General features: G+C 54.8%; 1 protein-coding gene across 6 annotated transcripts in view; it reads left to right on the top strand.

Moving 5' to 3' along the window:
• Positions 1-26,266, top strand: part of PRKAG2 (protein kinase AMP-activated non-catalytic subunit gamma 2) — a 248,537-nt gene that overhangs the window by 136,038 nt on the left and 86,233 nt on the right. For all 6 annotated transcript variants that reach the window (XM_080818930.1, XM_080818928.1, XM_080818929.1 and 3 more), the window contains one exon: positions 19,319-19,536. In XM_080818930.1, coding sequence (XP_080675056.1) covers positions 19,319-19,536 — 218 coding nt within the window. The remainder of the gene's footprint in view (positions 1-19,318; positions 19,537-26,266) is intronic.

Genomic DNA, 26,266 nt, shown 5'->3' with positions numbered 1-26,266 from the left:
TATGAAGACAGAAGCTACGCGCTCAGAACCGCAGTGCGGGATGTCACTGGGACTCATTCGTTCCTCTCCGAGGCAGCCAAGGGTTGGCTGGCGTGGAATCCCGTCCCTGCGGGTTGGGAGTACTAATTCGTGGCAATCTGGCACCAGCCCCTTTCCCTTCCGCCACCCTCTTCCTTCCCTAACCCTTTCTCCTCCAACTTCCTTGATTTGAATCATTCTCAAAGACCAGCCTCTTCCAAGATCAGCCCCCACCCCATGCCCACATCCCTTTGCCCCTCTGTGTACCAGGCCCTTATCTTAGGATACTTGGACGCGCTTATGAACACCTCTTCCTTCTCCAGAGAGGACCGGTGCATACTCAATCACATGCTTCCTTGCAGCTTAATGGGCTCGTACATTTCTTCCTGTCTCTGGGCCCGGTTCCATCGCCCTGAGCACAGGATCCGTGGCTCGTGCCTTCTTTGTACGCCTCCGAACATGTCAGTCTGTGACGGGTGCCCAGTAAACACCCATCGCCTCACTGATTAACTGATTTCTTCAAAGCAAAAATCCTCGGAAAGGCCCCGTTGCCGATTCTTAACCAAAAATAAACACCGGCAGCAGGACGGGGTCCTCCTTGTCCCAGCCTCCTTTATCTAAAGGTTGAAGAGAAGTGCTTCCCCCTCCCAACCCCGGGGAATCTGGGGTGCCGCTTGTCTCCCCAGCTCCTCTTTCTCAGCAGGGGCCCGAGACCTCCGGCCAGCCGAGTGGCATCTCCCCAAGGTCTCTTGGGACTCAACCAGTAACAGCCTCACCCCCGGGGCGGGGAGGGTGGCCTTCAACGGGGATCCTCAGGAGTCAGCAGCCAGGACCGCCCCCCCCGCCCCCGCCCAGAGTACTGACGGCTGCCGTGCGTTCAGTGTAATTGTTCATTTGGTTACTCAAGGGTCACCTGCTACGACACAGGTTAGCTTTCCTGGCTGTGGACAGGAGACAACGTGGTGTGCAGGGGGGCGGGTGGAGCCCAGAGATGGGGTGACCTCACACTTCCCCGGGGCATTAAGGACACTGCCCAGATTTTCTGGAAGGGCTGCTGATTTACAGGTTATTTCCTTTGCTCGCTGAAACTCTGCCCGTTCAAGCTCGGCAACCGCGTACACGGGAGCGTGCCCGGGCCTCCTGCAGGGGGTTTCACCGGGACCCTCGCTGCGTCTCGGCCTGCCTCGGGGGGCCGGAAGGCCATGCTCCGGGCATCTGCAGGCACTCTCTCTTCTTCCCAGGCGTGCAAGCGGTTGAGGCCAGTGTTCATGGTGCCCATTCTCCTGCTCAGACTGTGGATTCCCTCCAAAGTGGTCTCAAAGACAAGGGCTCAGCGACAAGCTGGTGTGGGTTTCTCTCAGCCCCCTGCACCCTCCCTTCTCCATCCTGGTGCTCTCGAACCTCTGTGTCAAGAGGTGCAAACGTGGCGGGCGGGGCCACTTCCGTGGCTCCGGTTCTGACCTGTCAGTTCTCTTCCCCGCACCTGCCCTGGCCCCGCCTAACAACCCCCCCCTCCCCCGTCTGGTCCTCATTGGCCGTGTCAGCCTCAGCTCCCGCCGCCATGGGCTCAGGTCACACTGTCCTTGGGGAGCACGTCATGGTGGCACCGTTGACCGCCCAGCTATCCCGGAAACCTGGGGCTTCCCTCCCCCCTTGACCCCGACGTCCGGCAGGCCCCTCCCTCCTGCCTCGGTCTTCTTGGATGTGGGCTCCAGGGTCCTGGCGCTTCTCCACAGGTAGCTGAAGCAGCCCCTCCCAGAGGGGCTCCCTCGGCCATTCCGTCCTCCGCACTGGCGTGAAGCGTGATGGCGGGCCCCGGGCGACGGCCTTCCCGCTCGCAGTCCTCGCTGTTGTCTTGGAGTAAAGCCACCTGAGATCAAGGCCCTCCACAGGCCTACCTGGGCAACCACAGCCGAACCCCCACTTTGTTCAGGCCCTGGAGTTCCCTATGTGCCCCCCCCTGGGACCCCCAGGCTGCCATCCTCCGGCCGGGCTGTTCCCAGGCATCCTTTGGGAGTCGGGTCCGGCCGCCCACAGGCCGCACCTCCCACAGCGCCTGGACTCCCCAACCCAGACTGACCCCCGCCTCACGGCCTGTCTCCCGCCCAGCAGCTCCCTCAGGGCAGGGCCCCTCTCTCTCTCTCTCTCTCTCTCTTTTGGAATCCATGGCCAGGGAGCCACAGGGAGGGGTTCAGCCTGCAGGCGGCCACTCCAGGCCCCAAGAGAAGCCTGGAGAAGAGAGAGCTGCCCGGCTCGGCGGCTCGCGGCGCCGCACAGTCTTCCAGGGCCCCGCGGAGGAAGCGGCCAGCCCGAGCCCGGCCGTGGACTTGCCCCTCCGTCCGGCCCCTTCGGCTTCCCTTCCACACCCTGTCCTCCCAGCTGGCTTCGTTCTGACGTGAAAGGACAGGGAGGTTGGCCCCAGACCCACCCTCACGGGGCTCTCGAAACTACTTTTCAGACTGGGGTGTTTAAAACCTAGGACTGCATTTTTTTTAAATTGATGGTGGACGGGAGGTTGAGGGGAACCTCTGTAAGCGACCATAACTGGCGCTGGTGGTTTCCCCTTGGCCATTCGAGTCAAGGGAGGGATGACAGCACTCGGGGCTGTGCGACGCGTGGCGGGAGGCCCAGGTCTGCAGAGCCGATGACCACAGCAGCCGAGGCCTGGCTTGGTCCCCCGGAAGCCCCCCGCTTTCCCACTTGTCCCCGGTCGTCCGAGCAGCTGCTTCGCCGTGTCCACGATAAGGTCCCACGCTGGCCGGATCCCTATGCTGAGGTGGCCACGCGTGCCGTGAGAAGGCCCCGGGGGGACGATGGTGTCTGCGACGGTACCGCTAGCTGCGGCCGTGGCAGGTCAGAGCCGCCCTCCGAAGGGTAGAGAACGAGGGGAAGGGGGGGAGGAGGGAGGAGGGAGGGGGTATTTGGGGGCCAAAATAGAAGGAAGATCTGGGGCGCGAGGCCAAACCACCGGGAAACTCCAGCAGACGGCATTGGGCCCTGGTCCTGGCCCGGCGCCCTCAGAGCCTGGAAGGGCTGGGGTGGGACGTGCACAGAGGGGGTCTACCTCCTGCTCAGATGGCCCCAGACTGTTCTCGCCGTCCCCAGTCTGGAGGATGCGGTGTCCACAGCTTCTCCCTGCGACTAAAGCCCCCGGTGGTCCCTGCGGGAGGCTGTGCAGACCAGGGCTGCCCTTGACGACGGGCTAAGGGTGAAGCGCGCGCCCAGCCTGACAATGTCGCTGCAGACCACTGGGACGGGGACCGGCTTCTAGCACACGTCGGGAGCAGAGTTGCCTGGTGACCCCGCAGAGGTATCCCACTCAAGAGTCCATCTTTTTTTTTTTTTTAAAGATTTTATTTATTTATTTGACAGAGATCACAAGTAGGCAGAGAGGCAGGCAAAGAGAGAGGAGGAAGCAGGCTCCCCGCCGAGCAGAGAGCCTGATGCGGGACTCGATCCCAGGACCCTGGGATCATGACCCGAGCCGAAAGCAGAGGCTTTAACCCACGGAGCCACCCAGGCTCCCAAGAGTTCATCTTTTTTTTGAGAGAGAGAGCGGGGAGGAGCTGAGGGAGAGGGAGAATCTTAAGCCCCAATGCGGAGCTTGATCTCGCGACCCTGAGATCGTGCCCTGAACCAAAATCAGGACTGAGCTTCACTGACTGAGTCACCCCGCCGCCCCTCAGGAGTTCACTTTTCATTTGTCCATTTCACTGAGAGCTAAACTGAGGCCCAGGACGTACGGGGGTGGCTCTGGTTAGCGGTGGAGCTGGAGGCAGGGGCTGTGTTCCCTCGCAGAACCTCTGCAGCCCCCGCGAGCCCCCCCGTGAGCTCCGTGAACCCACGGAATGACCCGTCACAGGCGACCGCTGGGAGGGGCTTGTCCTCCCCCGGGGCCCATCCCAGGAACCCACGCTGTGGCATTTGCGTCACCCTCCCAGGGAGACCATAGGGATTTTCTCGAACAGCTTGCTGGGGCAAAGGCAGCCGAAAAGAACCCAGGGCCGGGGTGACTGACGTTGTGAGAGGGTGGTCACATCAGGGGAGTGGGGTCAGCTGAGACAGGGCGATCAGGTGACTTGCTTTCATTTACACAACACCGAGTCATCGGACTGGGCCCAGCCGCCGGCTCCCTGCCCGGGGACACACCCCCAACCCTCCCCCCTCCGGTTATGTCACTGCCGGCAGCCTCCCCAGGTGTCATGGAAATGTCACATTACCCTTGGCAGGGCTTCTCCGATAGCACATCGGAAACTTGGCTGCAGGAAGGCAAGGAATGTCTGACATCTCCCCGACTCCCTCCCGCTGCAGGCCCGGTGACCCGCGCGGGGTCCTGTGACCGCGGCCTGGCATCCCCCACACACGCAGAGCCCAGAGGGAAGGGGCAGCCCAGCTAGACCGAGATTCTGACCAGGAGGGACTGTGGGGGCATCCCCGGGGGATCTTTGGGAGCAGCGTGGGCATCGCACTCCTGACTCCTCGTTCTGGGCCTTTCGCGGCCCACCTGAGGGGCCACGCGGAAACAGGCTGTGGGAGCCACGGCGAGCCTGCCGCCAAAGGGGAGGGCAGCAGCACACCGGGAGGGTTTGCCGTCTCTCGAGAAAAATGAAGCAATAGCAAAGCTGGGAGGGAGTTTTAAGGGAAAGCACTGTGTGAGGGGCGCCTGGGGGGCCTGGTCGGTGAAGCTGCTGACTCTTGGTTTTGGCTCAGGTCATGATCTCAGGGTTGGGAGATTGAGCCCCACGTTGGGCTCCCTACTCAGGTGGGGGGGAGCCTTCTTGAGATTCTCTCTCTCCGTCCCCCTCCTCTCTTTCTCTCTCTAAAAATAAATCAATAAATCTTAAAGAAAGAAAGAGAAGGGAGGGAGGGAAGGAAGGAAGGAAGGAAAGAGAGAGAGAGAGAACTGTGTGTCTAGCCATACAATGGAACAGTATTCAGCCTTGAAAAGGAGTAAATCCTGACACGGGCTAGGACAGGGATGAACCTTGAGGACATTATGCTGAGTGAGATAAGTTAGACACAGAAGAACAGATCCTCTGTGAGGCCCTGTGCATGAGTACCCTGGAGTGGTCAGATTCACAGACTCAGGAAGTAAAATGGTGGGTACGGGGTGGTTGGGGGACGGGGATGCGTATTTAAAGGGGTCAGAGTTTCAGTTTGAGAAGATGAAAAGTTCTGGACGTGACCGTGCTGACGGCTACACAACAGGGTGAATGTACTTCATGCCCCTTAATTGTCCACTTAAGAATAATGAAGACGGGAAATGTTATGTTCTTTGCATTTTATGATTAAAAATTTTTCCCTAAGATGTTCTGATCAACAAATTAGCTTATTCAGAAAGTTTTACTAACACGTTTCTCAGATATTCCGCGATTCCTGTACTTAGCATATATAATATATATGTATAATATATATATATATTTTTTTAAATAAAGCAAAACCCTTATTTTGCCACAGTGTTTTAAAATGGGGAAAGCCCCCTGCGGTGATGCAATTGTGCAGAAGACTCCTGGGCCTGCGGGTGGTCTCCCTGGGGACTTCCAGGGAGAGGGGTGAGTCTGGGAGGGGAGGTGGGCATCGTACTCCATGGTGCTGCTCTGGACTTCCCCCCCCACCCCCTCCCCGCCTCCCGAGTCTGTCCCACGGCCTTGACCTGCCAGGGCCTCGCTTTGGCTTGCGTCTCCCTGCGCACTCTTCAGGGACTTCCTTCCCTTCCTCCAGCCTGACCTTTGAACGCTCCTCATCTGCTCCCCTTCCCAGTGACCTGAAGGGCACAGGCCAGCAAGCTCAGGAGCTCCTAGTGCCGAGAGCTCACTCTTTCCCCCTGCTTAGCAGTGGTCACTCCGTACTGTCTCCCAAAACAGTCTTGTGGCCAGAGGGAGGAGGGATTCTAGGTGCTGTTTGTAACTGAGCGGGGCTTGGGTCACACGCCAGGACCCCACCTCAGCTGTAAGGTTGCATTCCATGTTGCACAGATGGGATGCATCCCAGCCCTACCCGTCTGTGCATCACGGCCCTACTCATGTGTGTGTCCCAGCCTTACCCGCGTCTGCCTCCCAGGCCCACCTGTGTCTGCATATCAGCCCCGCCCTTGTCTGTATCCCAGCCCTGCCCATGTCTGCATCACTGCCCTACCCGTGTCTGCATCCCGGCCCCATTTGTGTCTGCATCCCAGCCCTGCTCTACCCATCTCTCCTTCAGGGCCCAGGGAAAATGATACCTGATCCCCCATTAGCCCAAGCTGCATAGACAGCCGTCCTCAAACTCATGTTAGAGGTGTTTTTTTTTACAGTCAGGTTTACTGGGTTTTTTTACAGTCAGGTTTACTGGCATATAGTTTATATACAGTAAAATTCACTTTTTCCGGTGTACAGTTCTTTGAGTTTCAACAAACATATGTAATTGTATAGTCACCACCACCATCGAGATATGGAACCCAAAAAGTTCACTCATGCCCCTTTATAATTTTTATAACCTGTGATTTTTCTGTTCCCTATAATTTTGGTTTTTCCCCCTATAATTTCTATTTAAATGGTAAAATCTAGTGTACAGTCTTCTTTTATTTAGCAGAATGCCTTTAAGGTTCATCCATGATGCTGCATATCTCAATGGTCCGTTCCTTTTTGTTACTGTGGAATGTTCCATTCTTCAGATGCACCTTGTCTACTCATTCACCAGTTGAAGGACTTTGTGGGTTGTTTCCAACTCGGGGCAACTATGAATAAATCCACTGTAAACATTTGCATTCTCCAAACTCACGTATGCACATGAGTTTTTACTCCCTTTCCTGGTGGTTTTGTGGGGCTGTATTGTAAATATATGTTCAGCTATCCAACGGTTTTCCAAACCAGCCACACCATTCTGAACATATGAGAGTTCCTGTTCCTCCATATCTCCACCAGCACTATGTATTGTCAGTTTCAGAGAGAATTTTCGTGAGTCTCCTAGGGGTGTGGTGGTATCGCGTTCTTATCGTGAGGTTCATATCCCTCATGACTGATGACCAATGATGAGGGGCACCTTTCAGCACACTTGTCATCTGTATGTGTTCTTGGCTGACCTATCTGTTTTAATCTTCTCTTCCCTTTCTTTATTGGACCATTTGTTCTCTTGTCATTGACTCATGAGAGTTCTTTATATATTCTGGATACAAATCCTTTAACAGATATGTTTTGCCAATATTTTCTCCCTGTCACTTATCTTTTCTCATTTTCCTAACAGTATCTTTTGAAGGGCTTAAGTTCTATATTTTAATGAAACCCAGCTTACCCGTTTGGTCTTTCATGGTCTGTGCTGCTTGGGCATTCTTGTTGAACCCAGGTGTGCTGCGTGGGTGCTGTGAACATTTAGCGAGCAGGCTTATGTACGAGGCTGGGGCACGATGGTAAATAAAATTCACTACCAGTCATGCTTAGCAGAGGAGACAGGATACGTAAAGAAGTAACTACAGCGTACTATACTTTGTAATGTTGGAACGTGCCAGGTGCATAAAAAGGAGGGATAAGTTAACTCTAGAAACCACTGATCTCAGGGTGCCTGGGTGGCTCAGTCGGTGAAGCATCCGACTCTTGTTTTTGGCTCAGGTCATGACCTCAGGGTTGGGAGATCAAGCCCCACGTCAGGCTCCTCAGCGATGGGCAAGGAGCCTGCTTGAGATTCTCTCTCTCCCTCTCCTTCTGCCCCTCCCCCACTCATACACACTCTCGAAAGAAAGAAAGAAAGAAACGGTGATCTCTAGAAGCCAGCTTTGCAAAAGATGGGCTTAGCCAACAAGTAGATGCCGAAGCTGTGGAGTGAACCAGGAGGTGAAAGGGGAAAACCTGCTCCCCAAAGCCCAGCCATCTCATGTCATTTCTCCTGCCCCAATTCTAGAAACCCAGGGAGGGGAGCACCAGAGAGAAGAACAGCAGAGACAGCGCGTGCTAACTGGGTACAACCGAATCTGGAGCTCCCGTCCCTGTCCTTCCTCCCGTCACTCGCTTTCCCGGTGATGGCACCTCCTTGCTGTCAATTGTGGGGTAACTTTTATCCGGCCCAGCCTTCAGCAGCTTGGCCACGATGAACAGGAAATGCAGTCCTTTAGGTAAAAACAACGTGGAGAAAGGGGAGGCTTGGTCACCAGAGAGACTGATGGAGTACGTGAGGCGTCGGGAAGGGGTCAGGGACCTTCCAAACCCAGATGTCATGCAAAGAGGAGGCTGGCTTCTTCTACCCATAAAACGAGCTTGGATGATGGTGTTTAATGTAAGTCAGACACTGGAAGGTGGGGACATGTGGGCTCCCCAGAAGGCCAGCGCCTTCCCGGTTCCCTCTGGTTGGCTCGTTGCCACTCTACTAAAAGCACAAGGAGAAGTTCAGGTCTGATGCCATCATCTTTGATCTTCAACTCCCAGACCTGCTGTAGGATTGCTGGATTGTTGTTGTCATTGTCAAGGGCAGAGGCAAAACCTGGATGGAAGGTTCTAGATTGCCTGTAAAAGGACACAGCCGGGAAATGTGTTTCCAACATGAGCTGCTTGATTCCCTTCTGTCTGCTTGCTTCCCCTCTCCTTGCTCCCCTCTTCCTCCTTTGCGGGGCATCTACCCATTCTTCCCCGGGACCAGATAACCAGTAGGGCCTACAGCCCCTTTCTTCGAGAGGTGAATGAGGAGAGTGGAGAGCACAGACCAGCACCATAGAAACCAGTGCTAGTGGCAGAGGCGGCCTGGACGCCGGCCCGGCCTGAGGCCTCCCTGGCCTCGCACACACTCGTCCGGTCTCACTGGCACCTCACACCCAGAGGGCCTGGCGTGCCGTGTCAGGTGATACGTTGAGTCAACAGACCACAGGAGAGCCCTGGTCGGAGTCCCGTGGCAGCCGGCTGCAGCCGGCACCCCGGGAAGGGAATGCCCCCAGCTGGCTGCCAGCCACCGCCTGGCCTGCCTGGAGCCCCAGCGGGAGGGCGAGAGCCAGGCCCGAGCCGCTCAGACCGTCTCCCCAGCGCCCAGCCTCTAGGGCCTCCTTCTGCTTTGCTGAACCTGGCTTTCAGAGGAGAGGTTTGGAAACTGTGCTCCCAGGGCCCACAGGCCCTCGTGCCTGGTAAAATCGTGGGTCTTGCCCATCTGGAAATCACCCAAGACCTATCTCAGGGAGGGGAAAGTGGCTCTGAGCACCTCCTAGATCACCCACATCCCCTCGTCTCTGAGATTGAGTCCAGAGGGTAGATAGAGGCGGGGGGCCCGGGGAGCACTGCCTAGGGTCAGGTTAAACAGCCCAGAAAACCTCAGGGTGGGACATCAGACACGGTCACAGGGTTACCCATCACTAGCAGTGGCTAATACTGGTGCAGCGGCTAGTACTAGTGCAGTGGCTAATAATCAGGGGTACTGATTAGATTCAAGTAGTCCAAATGGCGGAAAGTGTAGGAAGTTCTCCACTCGGGAACCTCCGTGGGCCAGCGTCCCGGTGAGGTGCGCTCACTTGCTTCTCTTGGTTTGGTTCTCAATACTGATGGTTTCCCTCCCCAGCGTTAGCCCCCGTGAGGGTCCCGCAGAGGGAGCACCACTGTTGCTAGAAGTGGAAACGGTGGGAGCCCAGCCACCCTTTCAGACAAGGAACTACGAAAATGTTGTGAGACCCCTTGGAATTCACATTCTTCAAACTTGGCCTTTGGGGAGTTAGAACCAGTGTGAGGTTGTTTTGAAAAGAGAATAATTTGTGTATCTGTGCCTCCTTTATCAGTTTCCGCAGATTCTGTACAGGCCCTGGGACCCAAACACACTTCGGAATCCCTTCCCAGTGTCTGGGGGAAGTTTTCCCAGTAGCTAGAATAATAAGCAGATGGTGGCTGACTAGGAGTTCCGAGAGGGGCTGGAGACGGATCATGGGGAGCAATGGTGTGTCCGTGTTCCCGGCACAGGGGGCAGGCCCGGTCAGAACGGGGGTATTCCAGGCAGAAGCTCGCCCAGTGGAAACCTCTCACCAAGAGGCAAGCTTTGACCCTCCCTGTGGTCCCATATCAGCCAAGTTCATCGTAGGCGCACCCCCCAACCAGATCCACCGTCTTCTATCCTAGTGATGCTCACATGTGCTAGGCAGGCTGGCCTTCCCAGACCAGTTTGCCGAACGACACTGTTACAAGCAGGCATCTTGGAGAAATGAGGTTAGAAAGCCTTGACTGGACGTCCATAGAAAGCTAGTCCTGACCTGGGAGCACATCCAAGCAGGGCAGGACACTTGGGGGGAGGAGAGGCTCCTGCCCAGAAATCTTCCAGCCCCCACTGTGACCAATGCCAGACTGCCTCTCCCCTGCCCACTGGAGTATGAAATTCCGGGGTCTCTTACTGAATCACGGTCCTTCCCTTATGTTCTCTCCGGAGATGGCGGTCGCCATACCGAGCCAGGAAGGAACCTAGAGTCCCTCATTTCCTCCTCTCCCAAATGCAGTATGTGCTGGTCATGGCTTCCCATGACCCACTCCCTGCTGTGCAGCCCGAGGGAGCTCTGGGGGCGACTGGCGGACCTGGGAGGGGGAGCCTGGGCCAGGCTGGTGAGAGCCCGAGTTCAGCATTGTGGACCGCAGGGATCACCTTTGTGTCCTGCCCTCCCACCTCTGACACCAAGCACCCGCCGGCCTCCTGTGTGAACACGTGCGCTTTCCTCTCACCTGCACAGCTGGTCTCCTCCCGGACCCTCCATGGATGTGAAGCCAGAGTCCGGAATCTTTCTAGCACCAGACTGGGGATCTGAAGAGCCACATCGCTGCTGGGTGTGGCCCGGGCCTGACCTAGTGTGGCCTGTGGACCTGAGGGCTCTTTGGGCCTGTACATCATCCACTATAAAATGAGGTCATGGGACATTTATCTGCTAAGGTCACTCACCGCCGATTCCCCGCCGGCTGTGATTCTTTTGGTGGGGACTATCATGCTTCTGGCACATTCGGCTGAATTAGTCTATGTGGTATCAACTCCTACTGCTTTTGTGATTCCACAAAGATCGTCATCAGAAGGGACCGGCATCGCCATTTCCCCTACTTTGGCAAATCCTCCACGAGTCGCTTTTCAGAATCTGTTTTGGACTGTTCTAGAATCTCTCCCTCTTACAAAGCGACCAAGGGCTTTTTTTTCTCTCCTCCTTTCCTCGAGGATTGCGTTTTAGCTTCAACATCAAAAGGCACATGTGCTCTTGTGAGGTGTCTAGGCTGGCATTTTGGGTCCATGAAACAGAACTCAGACCTTGGGATGAGTGTGAAGTGGGCACAGTTCTTCCAGAGGCCGGGGCAGACACCGGAGGCTCGGACCACCCTGTGGGGACTGATCTAGAGTCAGCCCCTGCCAAATTCCCTTTTCCTTCTCTATCCCCGTCTTTGTTTCGTTTTCTTTTCCAGTTTACCACTGCAGATACCGATATGCTTAAGCCTGCGACCTAGTAACTAGGTCCAGAATGCTATGGGGTATACAAATCCCTGTAAAACTTGTTTTTCCTGGATGCCTTCTAGGAAAAGAAGAACCTTAGAAAATATCCTAAGAGAACTTTTGTGGTTTTTTAATAGAAAGAATTTTTCACCCACTGAATTACCATAATGCTTTGATTCCAAAATGACTCTAGATGGTCTCCAACATGTTAAAGTCATTTCAACTGTTAGAGATTATGGAACAGATTCTTAGGATCTATAAGCAAAACTTATAGCCTAAAACCTTACCTAAGACTGACATATGAACTGGGAGTAAGCTCAAGTATGGCCAGAGCCAAGGCCATTGGTTGATAAAGATATCCAGGCCAATCCTGAGACAAGAGACCAGAGACTTCACCGCTAGGAGAGGGGCCGTGCTGGGGTGGGGAGGGAAGGACCTCAGGAAAGGGTCTTTTAGGAGATGAGCGATTCTGGAGCATTTGGAGCAAGGGCTCCAAGCAGCCAGCTGAGAAGGAAAAGGGCCCCAGGGAGAGCTGGCCGGTGGCTGCATGAACACCTGGTGACCAGGGATGGGGCGTCACCCGGGGGTCATCTGCGTGAGACTGTGGTTGACCGCAGGAAGAGTCACTCCCTCAGAGACCCGGCCGGGTGCTTGGGACTCAGAAGGAAGGGAATTCACCTTCTCAAAGGAGGGAGCCATGAGAGAGAAGGCTGAGGCCTTGGTTCTCCATGGCCACAATGTAGAATGGGACCTAGATTCCTTTAGACGTTTCCTATTTATAGAATGGAAAGTCTGCATTCAATTAATGGTTCAAAACCTGTCTGGCCACTGAACCCCCTGGGGAACTTTAGAAAAACCAGATTCCCAGATACCACCTCAGACCCACTCAACCAGAATATTTAAGACCTGGGGACATGTATTCTCCAAGCTCCCAGGTGATCCATATGCCCAGCTGGGTTTGAGGACCTCAGTCCGGCAACATCTCAACTTGTGGTCCAGAAGCTGTGCCGAGTGTGTTGGGCTAATTCAGTGAACCTGGAGATCAGGGACTGCCCAGACCGAAGGTTTTGAGCAAAACCTTCCCGTGGGAGATGAAGGCAGAAAGTTGTCCAAAGTGCAATAATAAAGATATGAGGACGCTTCGGGAATATTCTACACAGGGCCTTAGACCAGATCACTGGACTGGACACATACCAGGGAAGGTCAGCCAAACCCTCCTCATTAGCAAATAAGAATGGTTGCTTATGTTTGTACCCACTGCAACCCCAGCCCACTGAGGCCAAAGAAGTCTAGTTTTACCCCACAAGTAGAGTTCATGCCCCCAGAAAGTCCAGCTGCCACAAGACATGATTGGTTCCTTAAAACCAAGAAGAGTCTGGAAGCCTACCATCAAGGTTTAGACCTAGAGGCCTAGGATTCGTGAAGGTCTCAGGTTTTGACCCACATTTCCTGATAATGAAGCTGCTTATTCCTCTAGACACAGAGCTACCACTGCCTTTGGTGTCTCCCAAGCTCCCCTACGTTCCTTGAGGGGGAAACACAGGGAGAAGAGATGGGAAGGGATTTCCTGTCCTTCCTGAATTCTCCTCCTCAGGTAGTTCCCACCTCGGTTAGGTCTCACCTCAGGTAGGTCTCACCTTGGGTAGTTCTCACCTCAGGTAGGTCTCACCTCGGGTAGTTCCCACCTCGGGTAGGTCTTACCTCGGGTAGTTCCCACCTCAGGTAGTACTCACCTCGGATAGTTCCCATCTTGGGTAGGTCTCACTTCAGGTAGGTCTCACCTTGGGTAGTTCTCACCTCAGGTAGTTCTCACCTCGGGTAGTTCCCACCTCAGGTAGTTCTCACCTCAGGTAGTTCCCACCTCGGGTAGGTCCCACCTCAGGTAATTCAGAGCAAAAAATGAAGGGGGCCAGTGCAGGGAGGAGCAGAGCGTAACCAGGCCAGAGGTAAGGCCAAGAGGCAAAAGGTTAAAAATTGAAGCAGTAAATTTACTCATGGAGAAAAGCCTTCCTAAGCAAGCGAGAAAATGACGGGCTTTTTCTCATACCACACCAGACCCAATGTGTGTACACATCAGTCGTGCTGCCCATATTGCTGGGGCTTTCTGACCCTTTAAGTGCCCCTCTCTGTGGCACAGTTCCTGAGCAGCAGGGTCTCCTGCCTCTCCCAGCCTGTGCCACTCTCCCTTCACCCCCATGACCCTCGTCACCATTCCTTCGAAGTTAGGAACAACAGCTATAAGTCCCCTCATCTCTGTAACGAGCCAGTAGTTATTGTAAAAACTGCATATAAGCAAACCTCCCACCCAGTGTAAACTGAGTATTTGCTCTTCTCATGAGACCGTGGTCAGCAAGGACGTTTAAGAGAAGGAACAGAATGAATTTTCTCCTTTTTCTTATTTCAGACTGTATGCACGTGCCACCTTAGGGGAGGGGAAGGGGGATCATGTGCACACCACACGGCCATCTGGTCTACCTGGTTTATTTTTACCAACGCAAGGGTTTCATTTGCTCAAGGGCCCATGGCCAGTTAGCGGTAAAACTTGGCTTAGAACTTGAGGCTTCTGAAATCCGGGCCTCCACCTTCCCCGCCACACTGCTGTCCTTCTGTAGATGTCTGCTCACTTCCTTCCAGGGGCACCCCCGTGCTCCCTCCACCCTCATCTCTCTAGATGTAGCTCATGCCAGGACGGCCTGGCCCTGTGAAGTCACCAGCTCGCGGCTCCCTGGTGTCTGGAGCCACTTGCCTGGTGTCCTGTGTGGCTGCCAGGAGCCGTTTCTGTTCACTCACTGTGCCTATTCACTTGTCCTGGCTGCTGCCCCGGGAGAATCAAAGGCATTGTTCACACTCAGAGGCTGACAGCGGTCCTAAACAAAGTCCTTAAGGAGCAGAAGGAGGAGGGAAAGCCTTCTCAGAAGAACAAAACGGGGGAACCTGTCTGCTCTGGGTACTATCGCCACAGCCCAGTCTTGTCTGGGCCCTTCCGAAAGTCGCCTTCACTGGGTGGTGGGGGCTGGGGGGCAGATTTGTTTTGTTTTCCAAAGTGCAGGCCCAGCTCTTTCCCGATGTCTCTACCGAGGTTTCCCACCCCCTTCCCCGAGCTCCTCCTGCATTACTGTTCCAAGCATTTAACCCTCGACGCTCCCTGCATGGGCTGTGGGTGGTTTGGGTCTGGATGTTGGTTTTGCCCCATTTTCCCCAACCAGACTGAAAGGTAGGATTCAGCGGCTTCGTCAGAACATGCCCCCTCCTCCACACCCACGCCCGCTTGGCCCCGGGCAGCTGGCGGAGCGGGCCCTGGTCTTCCTGAAAGCTTTGCAGTTTGGCAGTTGGCCCCGTGATTAGGAAATAAATTGGTCTATTTCACAGTAATGGGGGATTGGGGCAGCACTGCCCCATTTGCCTCTGTGTGTATGAATTGCAGCACCGATACTCAAAAGAGGAAAAAGACTTAGGAACGTCGTTCTTACCTGCCCTGCTTTTTCTCATAAGATATCCCCCCTCCTCCCCAGTAAAACAGCATAAATGTGAGTAAAATTCTTCACTGCATTGGGCACGTCTCTGCTCTTGCTGGCTGGCAAGGAAGCCCACCCCCTGGGAGGAAGCCCACCCCCTGGGAGGAAGCCCACAGAGCCCCAAGCACACCCTCTCCTCCCATCCCCCTTTCCCTCCTACTCACCTCTCACTTCCCTTCTGCACCCAGTGCTTTCTAAGCTCTCCTGCCCGCTGGCCTGTGGAACCCCATTTTTTTTTAAGATTTTATTTATTTGACAGAGAGAGACACAGCGAGAGAGGGAATACAAGCAGGGGGAGTGGGAGAGGGAGAAGCAGGCTTCCCGCCGAGCGAGCAGAGAGCCCGATATGGGGCTCGATCCCAGGACGCTGGGATCATGACCTGAGCCGAAGGCAGAGGCTTAACCCACTGAGCCACCCAGGTGCCCCGGAACCCCACTTTTGCATGCCCAAAATGTCATTTTAAGTCTTTGTGATCTTTCTCTTGGCAAGTTCTCTGTTCGATCCTGGCCAAAGAGTTTAGGATTTCTCCCCCTACAAAGAGGGAAAGTAAAGCTGCCCGCCCCCCCCCCGCCCCGCCCCGCCACCCCGGGCCATAGCTTCAGGGAGCGAATGGAGCAAGAGGTGTAGGAGCCCTTTGTGAGTGGTGAGGCATCGTGCAAAAAAAGATGTTGCTCTTCCAAGACTCTACCTCGTCTTAAAGATGGTTCAGGTATCAGTGAAAAGATGGGGCATAATTTTGGTCCTAGGAAGATTCTTCTGTACCTTAAACCACACATATTGCTAATCCTCCCCCCATTTTACCCGTTCCCTCCCCCATCATCCTGTTTGCCCCAGCGAGACCACCCACTCCAGGAAGGGTGCAGAGAGGAGGCAGGAAGGCCAGGTGGAAAGACGGAGGCATCTTCTGAACTTGGAAAGACTTCGCTGAGAGGAGATTTCCTGGGGGCATGGAGAACCATTCTGTTCTTCTAGAAGCCAGTTGTCCCCCACCGCCGCCCCACCAGACGGGAAGCCCACTCATCTTCGCCTCACCCCAGACAGCTCAGCAAGCTTGTGTCCAGGGCTGTGGGTGTCCTGCACCAACCTTCTTACGCTCCGTAGCGTGGGTCCAGACCATTCCAGGACTCAGGTGGGGACGGCCCACAGAGGATGAGCCATTTGGGCTTTCAAGGACCCTCTTAAGGGCCAACTGCTTAGTCATGTTCTCTTAAATTATTTACACTTGGGAAGGAACATTCTATACCCAAAGAGCTTGTGCGGAGGTCCACCAGCTGTGAATGTCCCTTACACGATGGCAACCAGGCTTCATCCCTGAAGAATGTTGTGAACGGGACAGCCTCTCAGAGAGACAGACAGACAGACAGACGGACAGACAGACCAGGCCCTGCCCTTGGCTGCTTCCATCGAGACAGACCTCGTCAGAGCCGGTGAGGGCCGCTGGGATCAGGGCAAGAGGCAGGAGGCGGGTCTATACGGCGTTAGCAAGCCTCCTAGCTCAGAAGCAGAACAGTGGCCGGAGGAAGTGGTTTTCTGAGTCGCAAATTCATCACACGCCATGAAAGCTGTAAAATAGGAAAGGGCGGACGACGACAGTTGTCCCTGCCAGCTGTTCCCGTCTCCGGGCGCTGCTGCCACACCCTCCCCGAGTCGCTGTCGGCACGTGCGGACAGGCCCCTTTTCTGCGATCCTGCGTGGGGTCGATCGGTACAGGTGGCTCTGGGGTTTGCCTCTTCACTTCCCGTGCGGTCTCAGAGGTAAGGAGAACGGGACAGCCTGTCGCGCCCGTCAGGGAGCCACGACCATCTGCGTGGATGTCCCGTCCCCGTGTTAGCCCCTTCCCTGTCGGTGAGCGTCTGCGTCTCCAGTCTCTGCTTTTAAAGGCACCGGGTAGCGAACGACCCGCCACACTCGCCCTCTAGCATTGCCGCAGCTACGTCTGCGGAAGGAAACCCCAGAAGCGGGGCGCTGGGTCGGGGAGCACGTGCGTCTGTGGTTTTGGTAGATGTTTCCAGAATGCCTCCACGGAAGCCCATACTTGTCCCGGCTTCTGGAAGCAACTCGGGGGGTGTGTTTTGCGCCAGAGTCCGAGCTGGGTCTGGGAGTGGAGGGACGGGCAGGACGGAGGGGCCGGTTTGGTTGTCCCCGTGTTTGGGCAGCGCGTCCGCATTGAGGGCTGCTCTGCCTTAACATGGAGAACCGAGACCCCCACAGGGGCTTCGCCTGAGGGACTCTCACAGGTTGTCAGAACACGGTTGGTGGCCCAAACTTTGAGTCCAAATGCCCCCCCACACCCCTCTGTTTCACTGGTCCGTTGGGTCTCCAGCTCTCGCGCCCGGGAAGCACCCACAGGGCCTCTGTGTCCAGTGGCCGGGGCGAGCGGTGGGAGCAGGGAACATAAAATTCTCTCTTCATCTGTGACGTAAGAACTAGCCTGTTCTGGGCCACTCTGTGAGGAACCAGGCTAGTGGGCCAGCGGAGGACTCTCGCTGGGAGAACCGTGGAAGGACGGGCCCCCACCCCTGGGGACCTGAGGCCCACGGGGTGCCGGGCCCCACAAACAAAGTAGGACAAGGGCTTCCCTCTTCTGCTCCGCGGCAGAACCCTCTGAAAGGCCCAGCCACGCCCCCTGAGCCTCGGTTGTCATCCTCCGTCCTCACCGTTCTGTGGGCATCACTGGGGAGCACTGAAGCCATGACACTGGGGACGGGCCCAGACGTGGGCCAGGCGGCTCCTCTGTCACCCTGCCTGCCAGACCGCCCCCGCCCCTCCCCCAGCAGCTGGAACCCACCAGATGTCCTGCTCTGCAGCCTCCCTCTCCTTCCTCCCCCACCCCCAAGCCCCAGCTCAAAATGGGCTTTGCTTCTCAAGACTTTTGAGAGAAAACTTTTGTTTCTAAAAGAGTTGGGGGCCTTCCTGTTGGAGGCCGTTGCTATATTAAGTCCTGAGACCCACAAAACCATGGGTGATCGAGTGTTCTCACTCCTGCTTTCACCTAGACCTGCCTCCCAGAGGTCCGCCCAGGGCCTGGAGCAGGGCTTCCCACTTGGGATGGCTTCATGGGAAAGGGGGTTCCCTAGAAATGACACTCCTCCTTTGATTGGTTCCTTCTAAAATTCCCACCAGGGAAATTATGTACCACCCCCACCCACTCTTGGGGCACAGGAGGGCGCTGCTTCCACACCCAGTGGAAGACGCCAGCAGAGCCTGGGCCTCCCATCCTTCCAGGCTCCCTTCTCTCAATTTGCCTGTTGGGTGTTGAGCATCTTCTAGGCACCTTCGCCTCACCAGGGCAGTGCCAGCCACTGGGGGGGCCCAAAAGGCCAACCAGAATCCCCACCCCAGGGACAGATGGGGGATTTTGTGGGGGGACAGGAGACTTACAAACTTCGGCATTCGGTTTCAGTGTTAAATAGCGTGTGGTGGCGTCATGACCTGCAGGAGGGGTGGGATGTGCTCACAAGCCCCGGGAGGGGTCACGGGGCTGGAAGTCAGGAGAAAGGGTTGAATCGACTCCCAGGGACCAGGAGGTTCCTCTGGGGAACGAAGACGGGAGCAGAGAAGGGAGCACACGTGCACAGGGACTGCGGACGGTGGGGAGAGGGGCTAGAATTCGGGACAGGGCAGCTCCGCTCTGTAGGCTGACGCGTCCTTGTCTGGGTCAGAGCAACGAGTAGCAAGTAGGTAGCCCTTGGTACTGACATCTTGGCTTTGAGTCCCATGGCTTAACATTTTTAAATACCAACTTTAAAACAAAAAGTTTACTGAGTTTTCCGTAGATGTGAGACACCAGACCCAAATCCAGATTCTGCTTCTCTTGGAAGACAAATCGATGTCCAACGGCTTGACTCGATGAGTTTTCTAGAGCTGCCATAACAAAGCACCTCCTGCTGGGCGGCCCAAAACAAGGGAAGCTTGTTCTCTCCCATTTAAGAGGTTCGAGGTCTGAAGCCAAGGGGTCAGCCGGGCTGTCCTCCCTCTGAGACCCTGGAAAGTCCTTCCCTGCTGCTGGCTTCTGACGCTCTCCTTGGCCCATAGATGCATCGCTCCGTGTGACATGGCTTCTCCTCTGAGGATGGTCTAGGTCTCCATGTCTCCCCTTATAAGGACCCTGGTCTCACTGAGTTAAGAGCCAGGCTGACTCCAGTGTGACCTCATTTTAACCCGATGATGTCTGCAAAGACCCTATTTCCAAATCCTCACAGCTGCCGGGGGTTAAAATTTCAACCCAGCTATTTGGGGGACGCAACACAGGAACAGATATAGATACCAACAGACTTGTCCCCGACATTCAGAATTTAATCACGCAGACCCTTGCCATTTGAGGACGAACATTCTCGGCCTTCTAGGCCTCGGCCAGACTTCTGACAGCGCCCTGTGGTCTCCTCCACAGCTTCCGGCCTCTCGTCCTCTCCGTCGACGCCCACCCAGGTGGTCAAGCAGCACACCTTTCCTCTCGAGTCCTACAAGCAAGAGCCTGAGCGACTGGAAAATCGCATCTACGCCTCGTCTTCCCCTCCGGACACAGGCCAGAGGTACAGCCCGTCCTCCTTCCAGGGCACCGCCAGGCCTCCAGCGGCCTCGCCCACACACCATGCCTCCCCCAGAACCGTAAGTCTGGCCTCGTCCTGTGGCCCCGGGGCCTCCAGGTGTCGGCGGGGGGTCGGGGGGGGCTGGGCGCGGAAGACGACACTGCGCCCTCCTGATGCATTGGGTGTGTTTTGTCACACGAGTCCTGGGCTGAGGAAGAGACACTGAGGGTGCAAAGGGAAACTACACAGAAAGTGGTAGCGTCTGGAACCTGACCAGAAAGTGTGTCTTGCCTTGGCCTCTTTTAAGATGTCCGTCATCAAAAGCTTTATTTGAATTTATCTGGATTGGGATCCGAGAGAACCGTGTCCCCGAAGCCCGTTGATGTGGTTGGGACTGTGGGGTCCGGTGGCCGTGGTGGATCCCTGGGGCTGCTGGAACGAGGTGGCGTGAACTGGGGGCTTAAAAGACCCAGAAGCTACTGCCTCATAGCTCCGGAGGCTGGAGGTCTGAAGTCCTGGTTTGGGCAGGACCATCCGTGCTCCCCACGAAGTCTCTAGTGGGGACGATCCTTCCGCTCTTCCGGGTCACTTCTGGGCCCCCGGGTGATCCTTGGCTTGTAGCAGCATCGCACCGGTCTCTGCTTCTGTCCTCACATGGTCGTGGGCCCGCGTCTGTGTGTCCACGATGTCCTCCTCTTACGAGGACAGCACTCGTGTCAGATCAGGGCCCAGCCTGCTCCCATGTGACCTCATCTGCGCTCGATCACGTCTGCAGACACCTTATTGCCAAACAAGGTCTCGGTCACAGGCCTCAGAGGCTAAGACCTCACCATCGGACACTGTCCGACCACAAGTGTTGTCATCTTCAGAGAGCAAGAAGGTGTGTTTGTCACGCAGGGGACACGCCATCGCTGTCCTCGTTCCTTCAGCGACTCCTTGATGAGATGTAGGCTTCGCAGGGTGCTGTATGAGGTGCTGAGGGACCAGACGCAAGGTGTCCTTCTTGCCTTCTGGGGCCCCCGTCTTACTGGGAACAGGGTGACTCTCAGATGAAAGAGTTAAGTCAAAGCAGAAAGGAGTTGGGGGGGGGTGTCCACGCTAGAGGAGGCGGCGAAGGGAAGCGCAGTGGTCCGATGCGGGCCGCCCGGGGAGCTGGGCCTTGCGTCAGTGGTGGGGCAGGGCTGAGGGGGAGGTGAAGGGAAAGGCTTCCAGAGAAGAAAAGTCGCCATAACTTGAGTGGGAATAAGAGAAGATCTAGAAAGGCTCTCCTGGGCGTTTCAAAAAGAGGCTTGGTTATACAGGTAACGGAACAAAAAAATCTAAAAGGGGAACAGTGAGGCGACCCAGATTGTCAAAAGCAGGAAGCGACTACTCCCCTAGGGCTGGAGGGGCCGTGAGAGGTGGCGGAGTTTCCAGAGTCCGTCCGAGGGGAGTCGAACCCCGTGCGTCTGCCCGGCTGAGGTTACAGAGGAAAAGCAGCCGCTGGCCGGAGATGCCCTTTGAGGCAGGTAAAAATCCTGGTGTCTCCGCCGCTTCCTCCCTCCAGCCTTGGGCCAAACCTACCCACAAGCCTATGGACTAGGCCATCTGGGACAGAAGGAGCCTGTGGGGGCTGGGAGTGGCGGGGACGACCGAAGAGGGAGGTGACCAGCACAGGGGCTTCCAAGGGCAAAGGAGACGTGAAAGTGTCAGGATACTGGCTTCTTCTCATTGAGGAGTGACACTTGGTAGGATAAGTCCATTTAGGAAGAGATGCCAACTTGCAGCGAAAACCGTTTAGATCGCGGGAAGTGATGGTGACATCAGCTGTCCGTGACGGCAGAAGTTCGCTGCTGGCCTTTCCCAGTTTAAAGAACAGAGAATCCAGGGAGTGCTGTCCGTCCAAAGTCAGTTTTCCCTCTGACGACGACGACTGGGAAGTGGTGTCCTCAGCTGTTTAAACCTCCCGCGACTCAGAAGCCTGCGTCCTTCCGGGATTTCTGAGGCGGTTCTGGGGCCAGAGTGCATGTGTCCTCAGCTGTGTCCCACACTCAGCGACGGACATGCCATGGGCCCTGGTCAGGGCCTGCGATCCCACACGTGAGGCCGACACTGAGTGTGACATCTCGGTGACATTTCAGCGACCTTCCAAGTGTCCTGAGGGGAGGACCCAGGGGTGGTCATTCCATACATGGGCTCTTACTCGGGCTTAAAAAGGGAGGACATCCTGACACGTGCTGTAACGTGGATGGTCCTTGGGGCCATTACGTGGAGTGAAATAAGCCAGTCGTACAAGGATGAATCCCGGGTAATCCCATGTGTCCGAGGACCCCAGGGTGGTCAGATTCATAGATATAGAAAATAGAAGGGTGGGCGGCAGGGGCCGGACAGGGTTAACTGGGGAGTTGTCGTTCAATGGGGGAAGAGTTTTGATGCGGGAGGGTGAAAAAGTTCTGAAGATGATGAGGGTGATGGCGTGAATATACCCAATATCACCGAATCGTACGCTTAAAAACGGTTAAAATGGTAAATTTTATATTACGTATATTTTTTTACTACAATTTTTTTAAAAAGTGATCCAGACAGGACTACAATGTTCATATAGTTCAGACTTCAAGAAATCAGGGTGAGGTTCCCCACTTACACTCTGCAGGAATACATTTCAAAATCGGAAGACAGTGTCCCCATGGGCTCCCCAACCTCAGACAGGCCTGACCCCACCGGTCCACTTTATCACCCGAGGCGTCCCGGGGGCCCCTGTCATGGCCTCTGCAGCCAGCAGGGGCTGGATCTGCCCTGCTTTGCCGGAGGGCTGGTGGTCGTTTCAACTTCATACAAAGTTCACTTCTTTGTCATTAGACTATGCCAATCGTCTGTAAGCGTTGTGCTAAGTTCCTCAAGAGCTTGGCTGATTTCATGAACTTGGCTACCGACACGATCTTCACTGGAGAAATGTGATTCCTTAAAGACTAGAAATTGTTTCAGCTTGAAAATATTTAGATATAATTTGTCTCCGTCCTTTGGAACAAAAAGATGCTTTCTGTGAACATTGAGCCCAAAGTTCACTTTTATAAAATGTGTTCCCATGAGTCTTCTTCTAAAATTGGAATGGGGATAAGGGTAATTAGTTCGTCTTTGGTCTAAAGTACTCATTTTTTTTATTTCATTTTATTTTTTTATTTTAATAAACATATAATGTATTTTTATCCCCAGGGGTACAGGTCTGTGAATCGCCAGGCTTACACATTTCACAGCACTCATCATAGCACATACCCTCCCCAATGTCCATTTCCCCACCACCCTCTCCCGTCCCCCCTCCCCCCAGCAACCCTCAGTCTGTTTTTGGAGATTGAGTCTTTTATGGTTTGTCTCCCTCCCAATCCCATCTTTTCATTTTTTCTTTTCCTACCTCCCCCCAACCCCTCCCCCGCCTTGCATCGCCACTTCCTCATATCAAAGAGATCATATGATAGTTGTCTTTCTCCGATTGACTTATTTCGCTCAGCATGATACCCTCTAGTTCCATCCACGTTGTCCCAAATGGCAAGATTTCATTTCTTTTGATGGCTGCAGAGTATTCCATTGTATATATATACCACTTCTTCTTTATCCATTCATCTGTTGATGGACATCTAGGCTCTTTCCATAGTTTGGCTATTGTGGACATTGCTGCTATAAACGTTCGGGTGCATATGCCCCTTCGAAGCACCACGTTTGTATCTTTAGGATATATACCCAGTAGTGCAATTGCTGGGTCATAGGGTAGCTCTATTTTCAGTTTTTTGAGGAACCTCCACACTGTTTTCCAGAGTGGTTGCACCAGCTTGCATTCCCACCAGCAGTGTAGGAGGGTTCCCCTCTCTCCGCTTCCTCGCCAGCATCTGTCATTTCTTGACTTGTTAATTTTAGCCATTCTGACTGGTGTGAGGTGGTATCTCATTGTGGTTTTGATTTGTATTTCCCTGATGCCGAGTGATGTGGAGCATTTTTTCATGTGTCTTTTGGCCATCTGGATGTCTTCTTTGCAGAAATGTCTGTTCATGTCCTCTGCCCATTTCTTGACTGGATTATTTGTTCTTTGGGTATTGAGTTTGATAAGCTCTTTATAGATTTTGGATACTAGCCCTTTATCTGATATGTCATTTGCAAATATCTTCTCCCATTCTGTCAGTTGTCTTTTGGTTTTGTTAACTGTTTCCTTTGCTGTGCAAAAGCTTTTGATCTTGATGAAATCCCAATAGTTCATTTTTGCCCTTGTAAAATACTAATTTTATCATTTATTTACTCAGCAAAGACTCACAACTGCTGTGTGTCAGGAGCTGCTCAGAAAGGGCGAGCGGGTGACAACTGTGTAATGAAGAGACATGTTTGTCCTCGTCACTACTCGATTAATGGCGCACTATGCATGGGAGGGCTTAAAAAATAGCTAATGACCAGCTGAACAAAGGAGGGGGTTTTGTCTCTCCGGGGGATGCAGGCAGGTTAATAATCACAAAGGAGTTTGGTGAAACCTGGGTCGTAGGATGGGAGAACACAGCCAGCCCAGTCCCAGAGGAAGTGGACATTTTTTCCCAGTAGAGAGCGATAATCAGCTTTGCATTTTATGATGCTCTGTCTGGGTGGGGGTGGAAACGAGATTGAATGTGAGTAGGACCAGAGCTCAGATGAGACACGGTGTGAAATTATCTGGGCCTGGTGGAAGCCGATGGTGGAACGGAGTGACCAGTGCAAAGAAGTAAAGAGCATTTAAGAGGTTGAATTGAGAGGAATTTGGAATGCCGTGATTGATAGAGAAGAGTCAAGGATGATTCCAGAAGTTTCGCCTCAGGAAACTAGATGAACAGTAGTTGCATTTGCTGGGCTAGGGAAGGGGGAGGGAAGAAGAGCCGGTTATGGGTGTGTGCGTGCATGCGTGTGAGCCCATGTGGGGTGTGTGGGTGTGCATAGGCACACAGACACGTGTGTGTTCAGGTGCTGGTGGTAGGTGCCTGTGGAATGTTCCAGAGGAGGTATCCAAAGCACAGTTGGATATGTGCGTCTGGAGCCAGAAATTAAGGACTGAGGTCGGCCCTAATAGCTTTGGCACGAATACTGTGGTCGAGTGCAGAAGCCATGGACTGTGGGCTGGATGGTGGAGAGTAAAGAGGTGGGGATCTCTAGAGCAGATTGCGCGAGAACCCTGACTTTGCAGGGGAAGGGATGGGGCTGTCGCTCTTCGGTGGAGGTGATGGTTTCTTCCCATAGATGGGAACAGGTTTCAACCCTAATCGGGACAGGGTTAGTAAGAAGGAAGCAGGAAAAGACTGAAGGGAGAAGGCAAGCCTTGCATTCTGCTCTTGTCAAGGAAATGGGTAAGAGTCCTTGGGTGGTGGGAGATGTTTGTCCTAGACCAGGGGAAGAATCATCTTCTGTTGTACTCAAGACTCAACGTGAAGGTATTAGAGGGATCAGTACTTTTCCGGTTCCCTTTCCACCACAGTCATTCCCGTGCTCCTCCCCTTTCTCTTCTAGGAATTTCACTCTTGACCTACGTCTTGGGTCAGAGACCCTAGAAGCGGGATCTGGGGTGGGGTTTGGGCTGCACGTCTGTTGGCTGAGTACAGAGTGCTCAGAATAAGGCTGTAGGTGCAGGGGGAGGAAAGAAGGAAGGTGAGCGTGTGGTGTGGCATGAGACGTAGCCTCAGCCTGACGACGGGGGAGCTCTGGAGTGTAAACTGTGCCAGAGTTTGCCCTGCCTGGAGGCAAGAAGGCTGGCCTTCCTCCCCTCACACCAAGCAGCCATTAGTTTGGGGGTGCCCCAGGCTGAGGGAAATTCACCTCCCGCTGGGATGGCACCTGTCACCCAAGGACAATCCTAGAAGAAGGTTGTGGGGTTGAGCCCCCAGCAGTGGCCCCTGGGCGGGTGACAGGGAACCCAAGGCTCGGGCTGAGGCCCGGGGTCTCTCCTCCTCTGGCCTGGTCAGTTCCTGTATCGTAGCCCTGCTCCCATCGCCGCACAACAAACTCCCCAAAACTTTAGACAGCAGCCGTGTCTTGAGCTCGCCATCCTGCGGGCCGTGCGCTCGGGCGGGCCATTCTGGTCCCGGCCGTGCTCGCTCACACGTCTGCGCTCGCTTACCGGGTTACTTGGCGGCCGGTCGGCCCCGAGAGGCCTCCGCTGGAATGTCTCACCTCGGCTCCGTGTGGTCTGTCCTCCCCTGGCAGAGGCTGTCCCAGACTAGTTCTTATGACAGTGGCACGATTCCAGGAGGCACGGGGGCAAGTGTTCCTGAGGCCCCGGCTCAGAACCAGCGCCCTAACTCTTAGCCGAGGTAGAATCTCTCTCCTCTCCCCTTGGAGCCGGACCGGGTTTTCGCCTTGCTTCGGCCAACAGGATGAAGCAGGAGTGACAAAGGCCCCTGCAGAGAGCCTCGCTGCCGGAAGAGGTGACGGGTGTGGGCCAGTTTTGAGATCTACCACACGCCTTATCACTTGATTTCAACAGCGGGGCCTGCAGCCGGACACCACACACTGGAGGGGAGAGGTTCATTTACCCCTGCCTGGGAGTCTAATTTAACTCTTTCGAGTATATGTCCCTGAAAAGGTGGCTGCTGCGGTGTGTGTTCCCTGAGAAGCAGACTCCAGACAGAAATGAACGCGCAGGGTGTTCATTAGGGAGCCTTCCGAGGGTCAGGCCTGAGGGAGAAAGGAAGGAGGGAGGCGGGCCTGAGGGAGAAGCCGCCAGGCAGCGCTGTCTCAACCAGGTCCCCCGGCCGACCCCCAGGGAGCACTAAAACTGGGGCGGCTCCCCAGACTTGTCCCAAGTTGGGGCGAAGGAGCCAGGCCCTTCT

Source organism: Martes martes (assembly GCF_963455335.1).
Source record: "Martes martes genome assembly, chromosome: 11".
NCBI classification, from domain to species: domain Eukaryota; kingdom Metazoa; phylum Chordata; class Mammalia; order Carnivora; family Mustelidae; genus Martes; species Martes martes.
The sequence above is the reverse complement of the archived record's forward strand: the minus strand, read 5'-3'. Positions and strand labels throughout refer to the sequence as shown.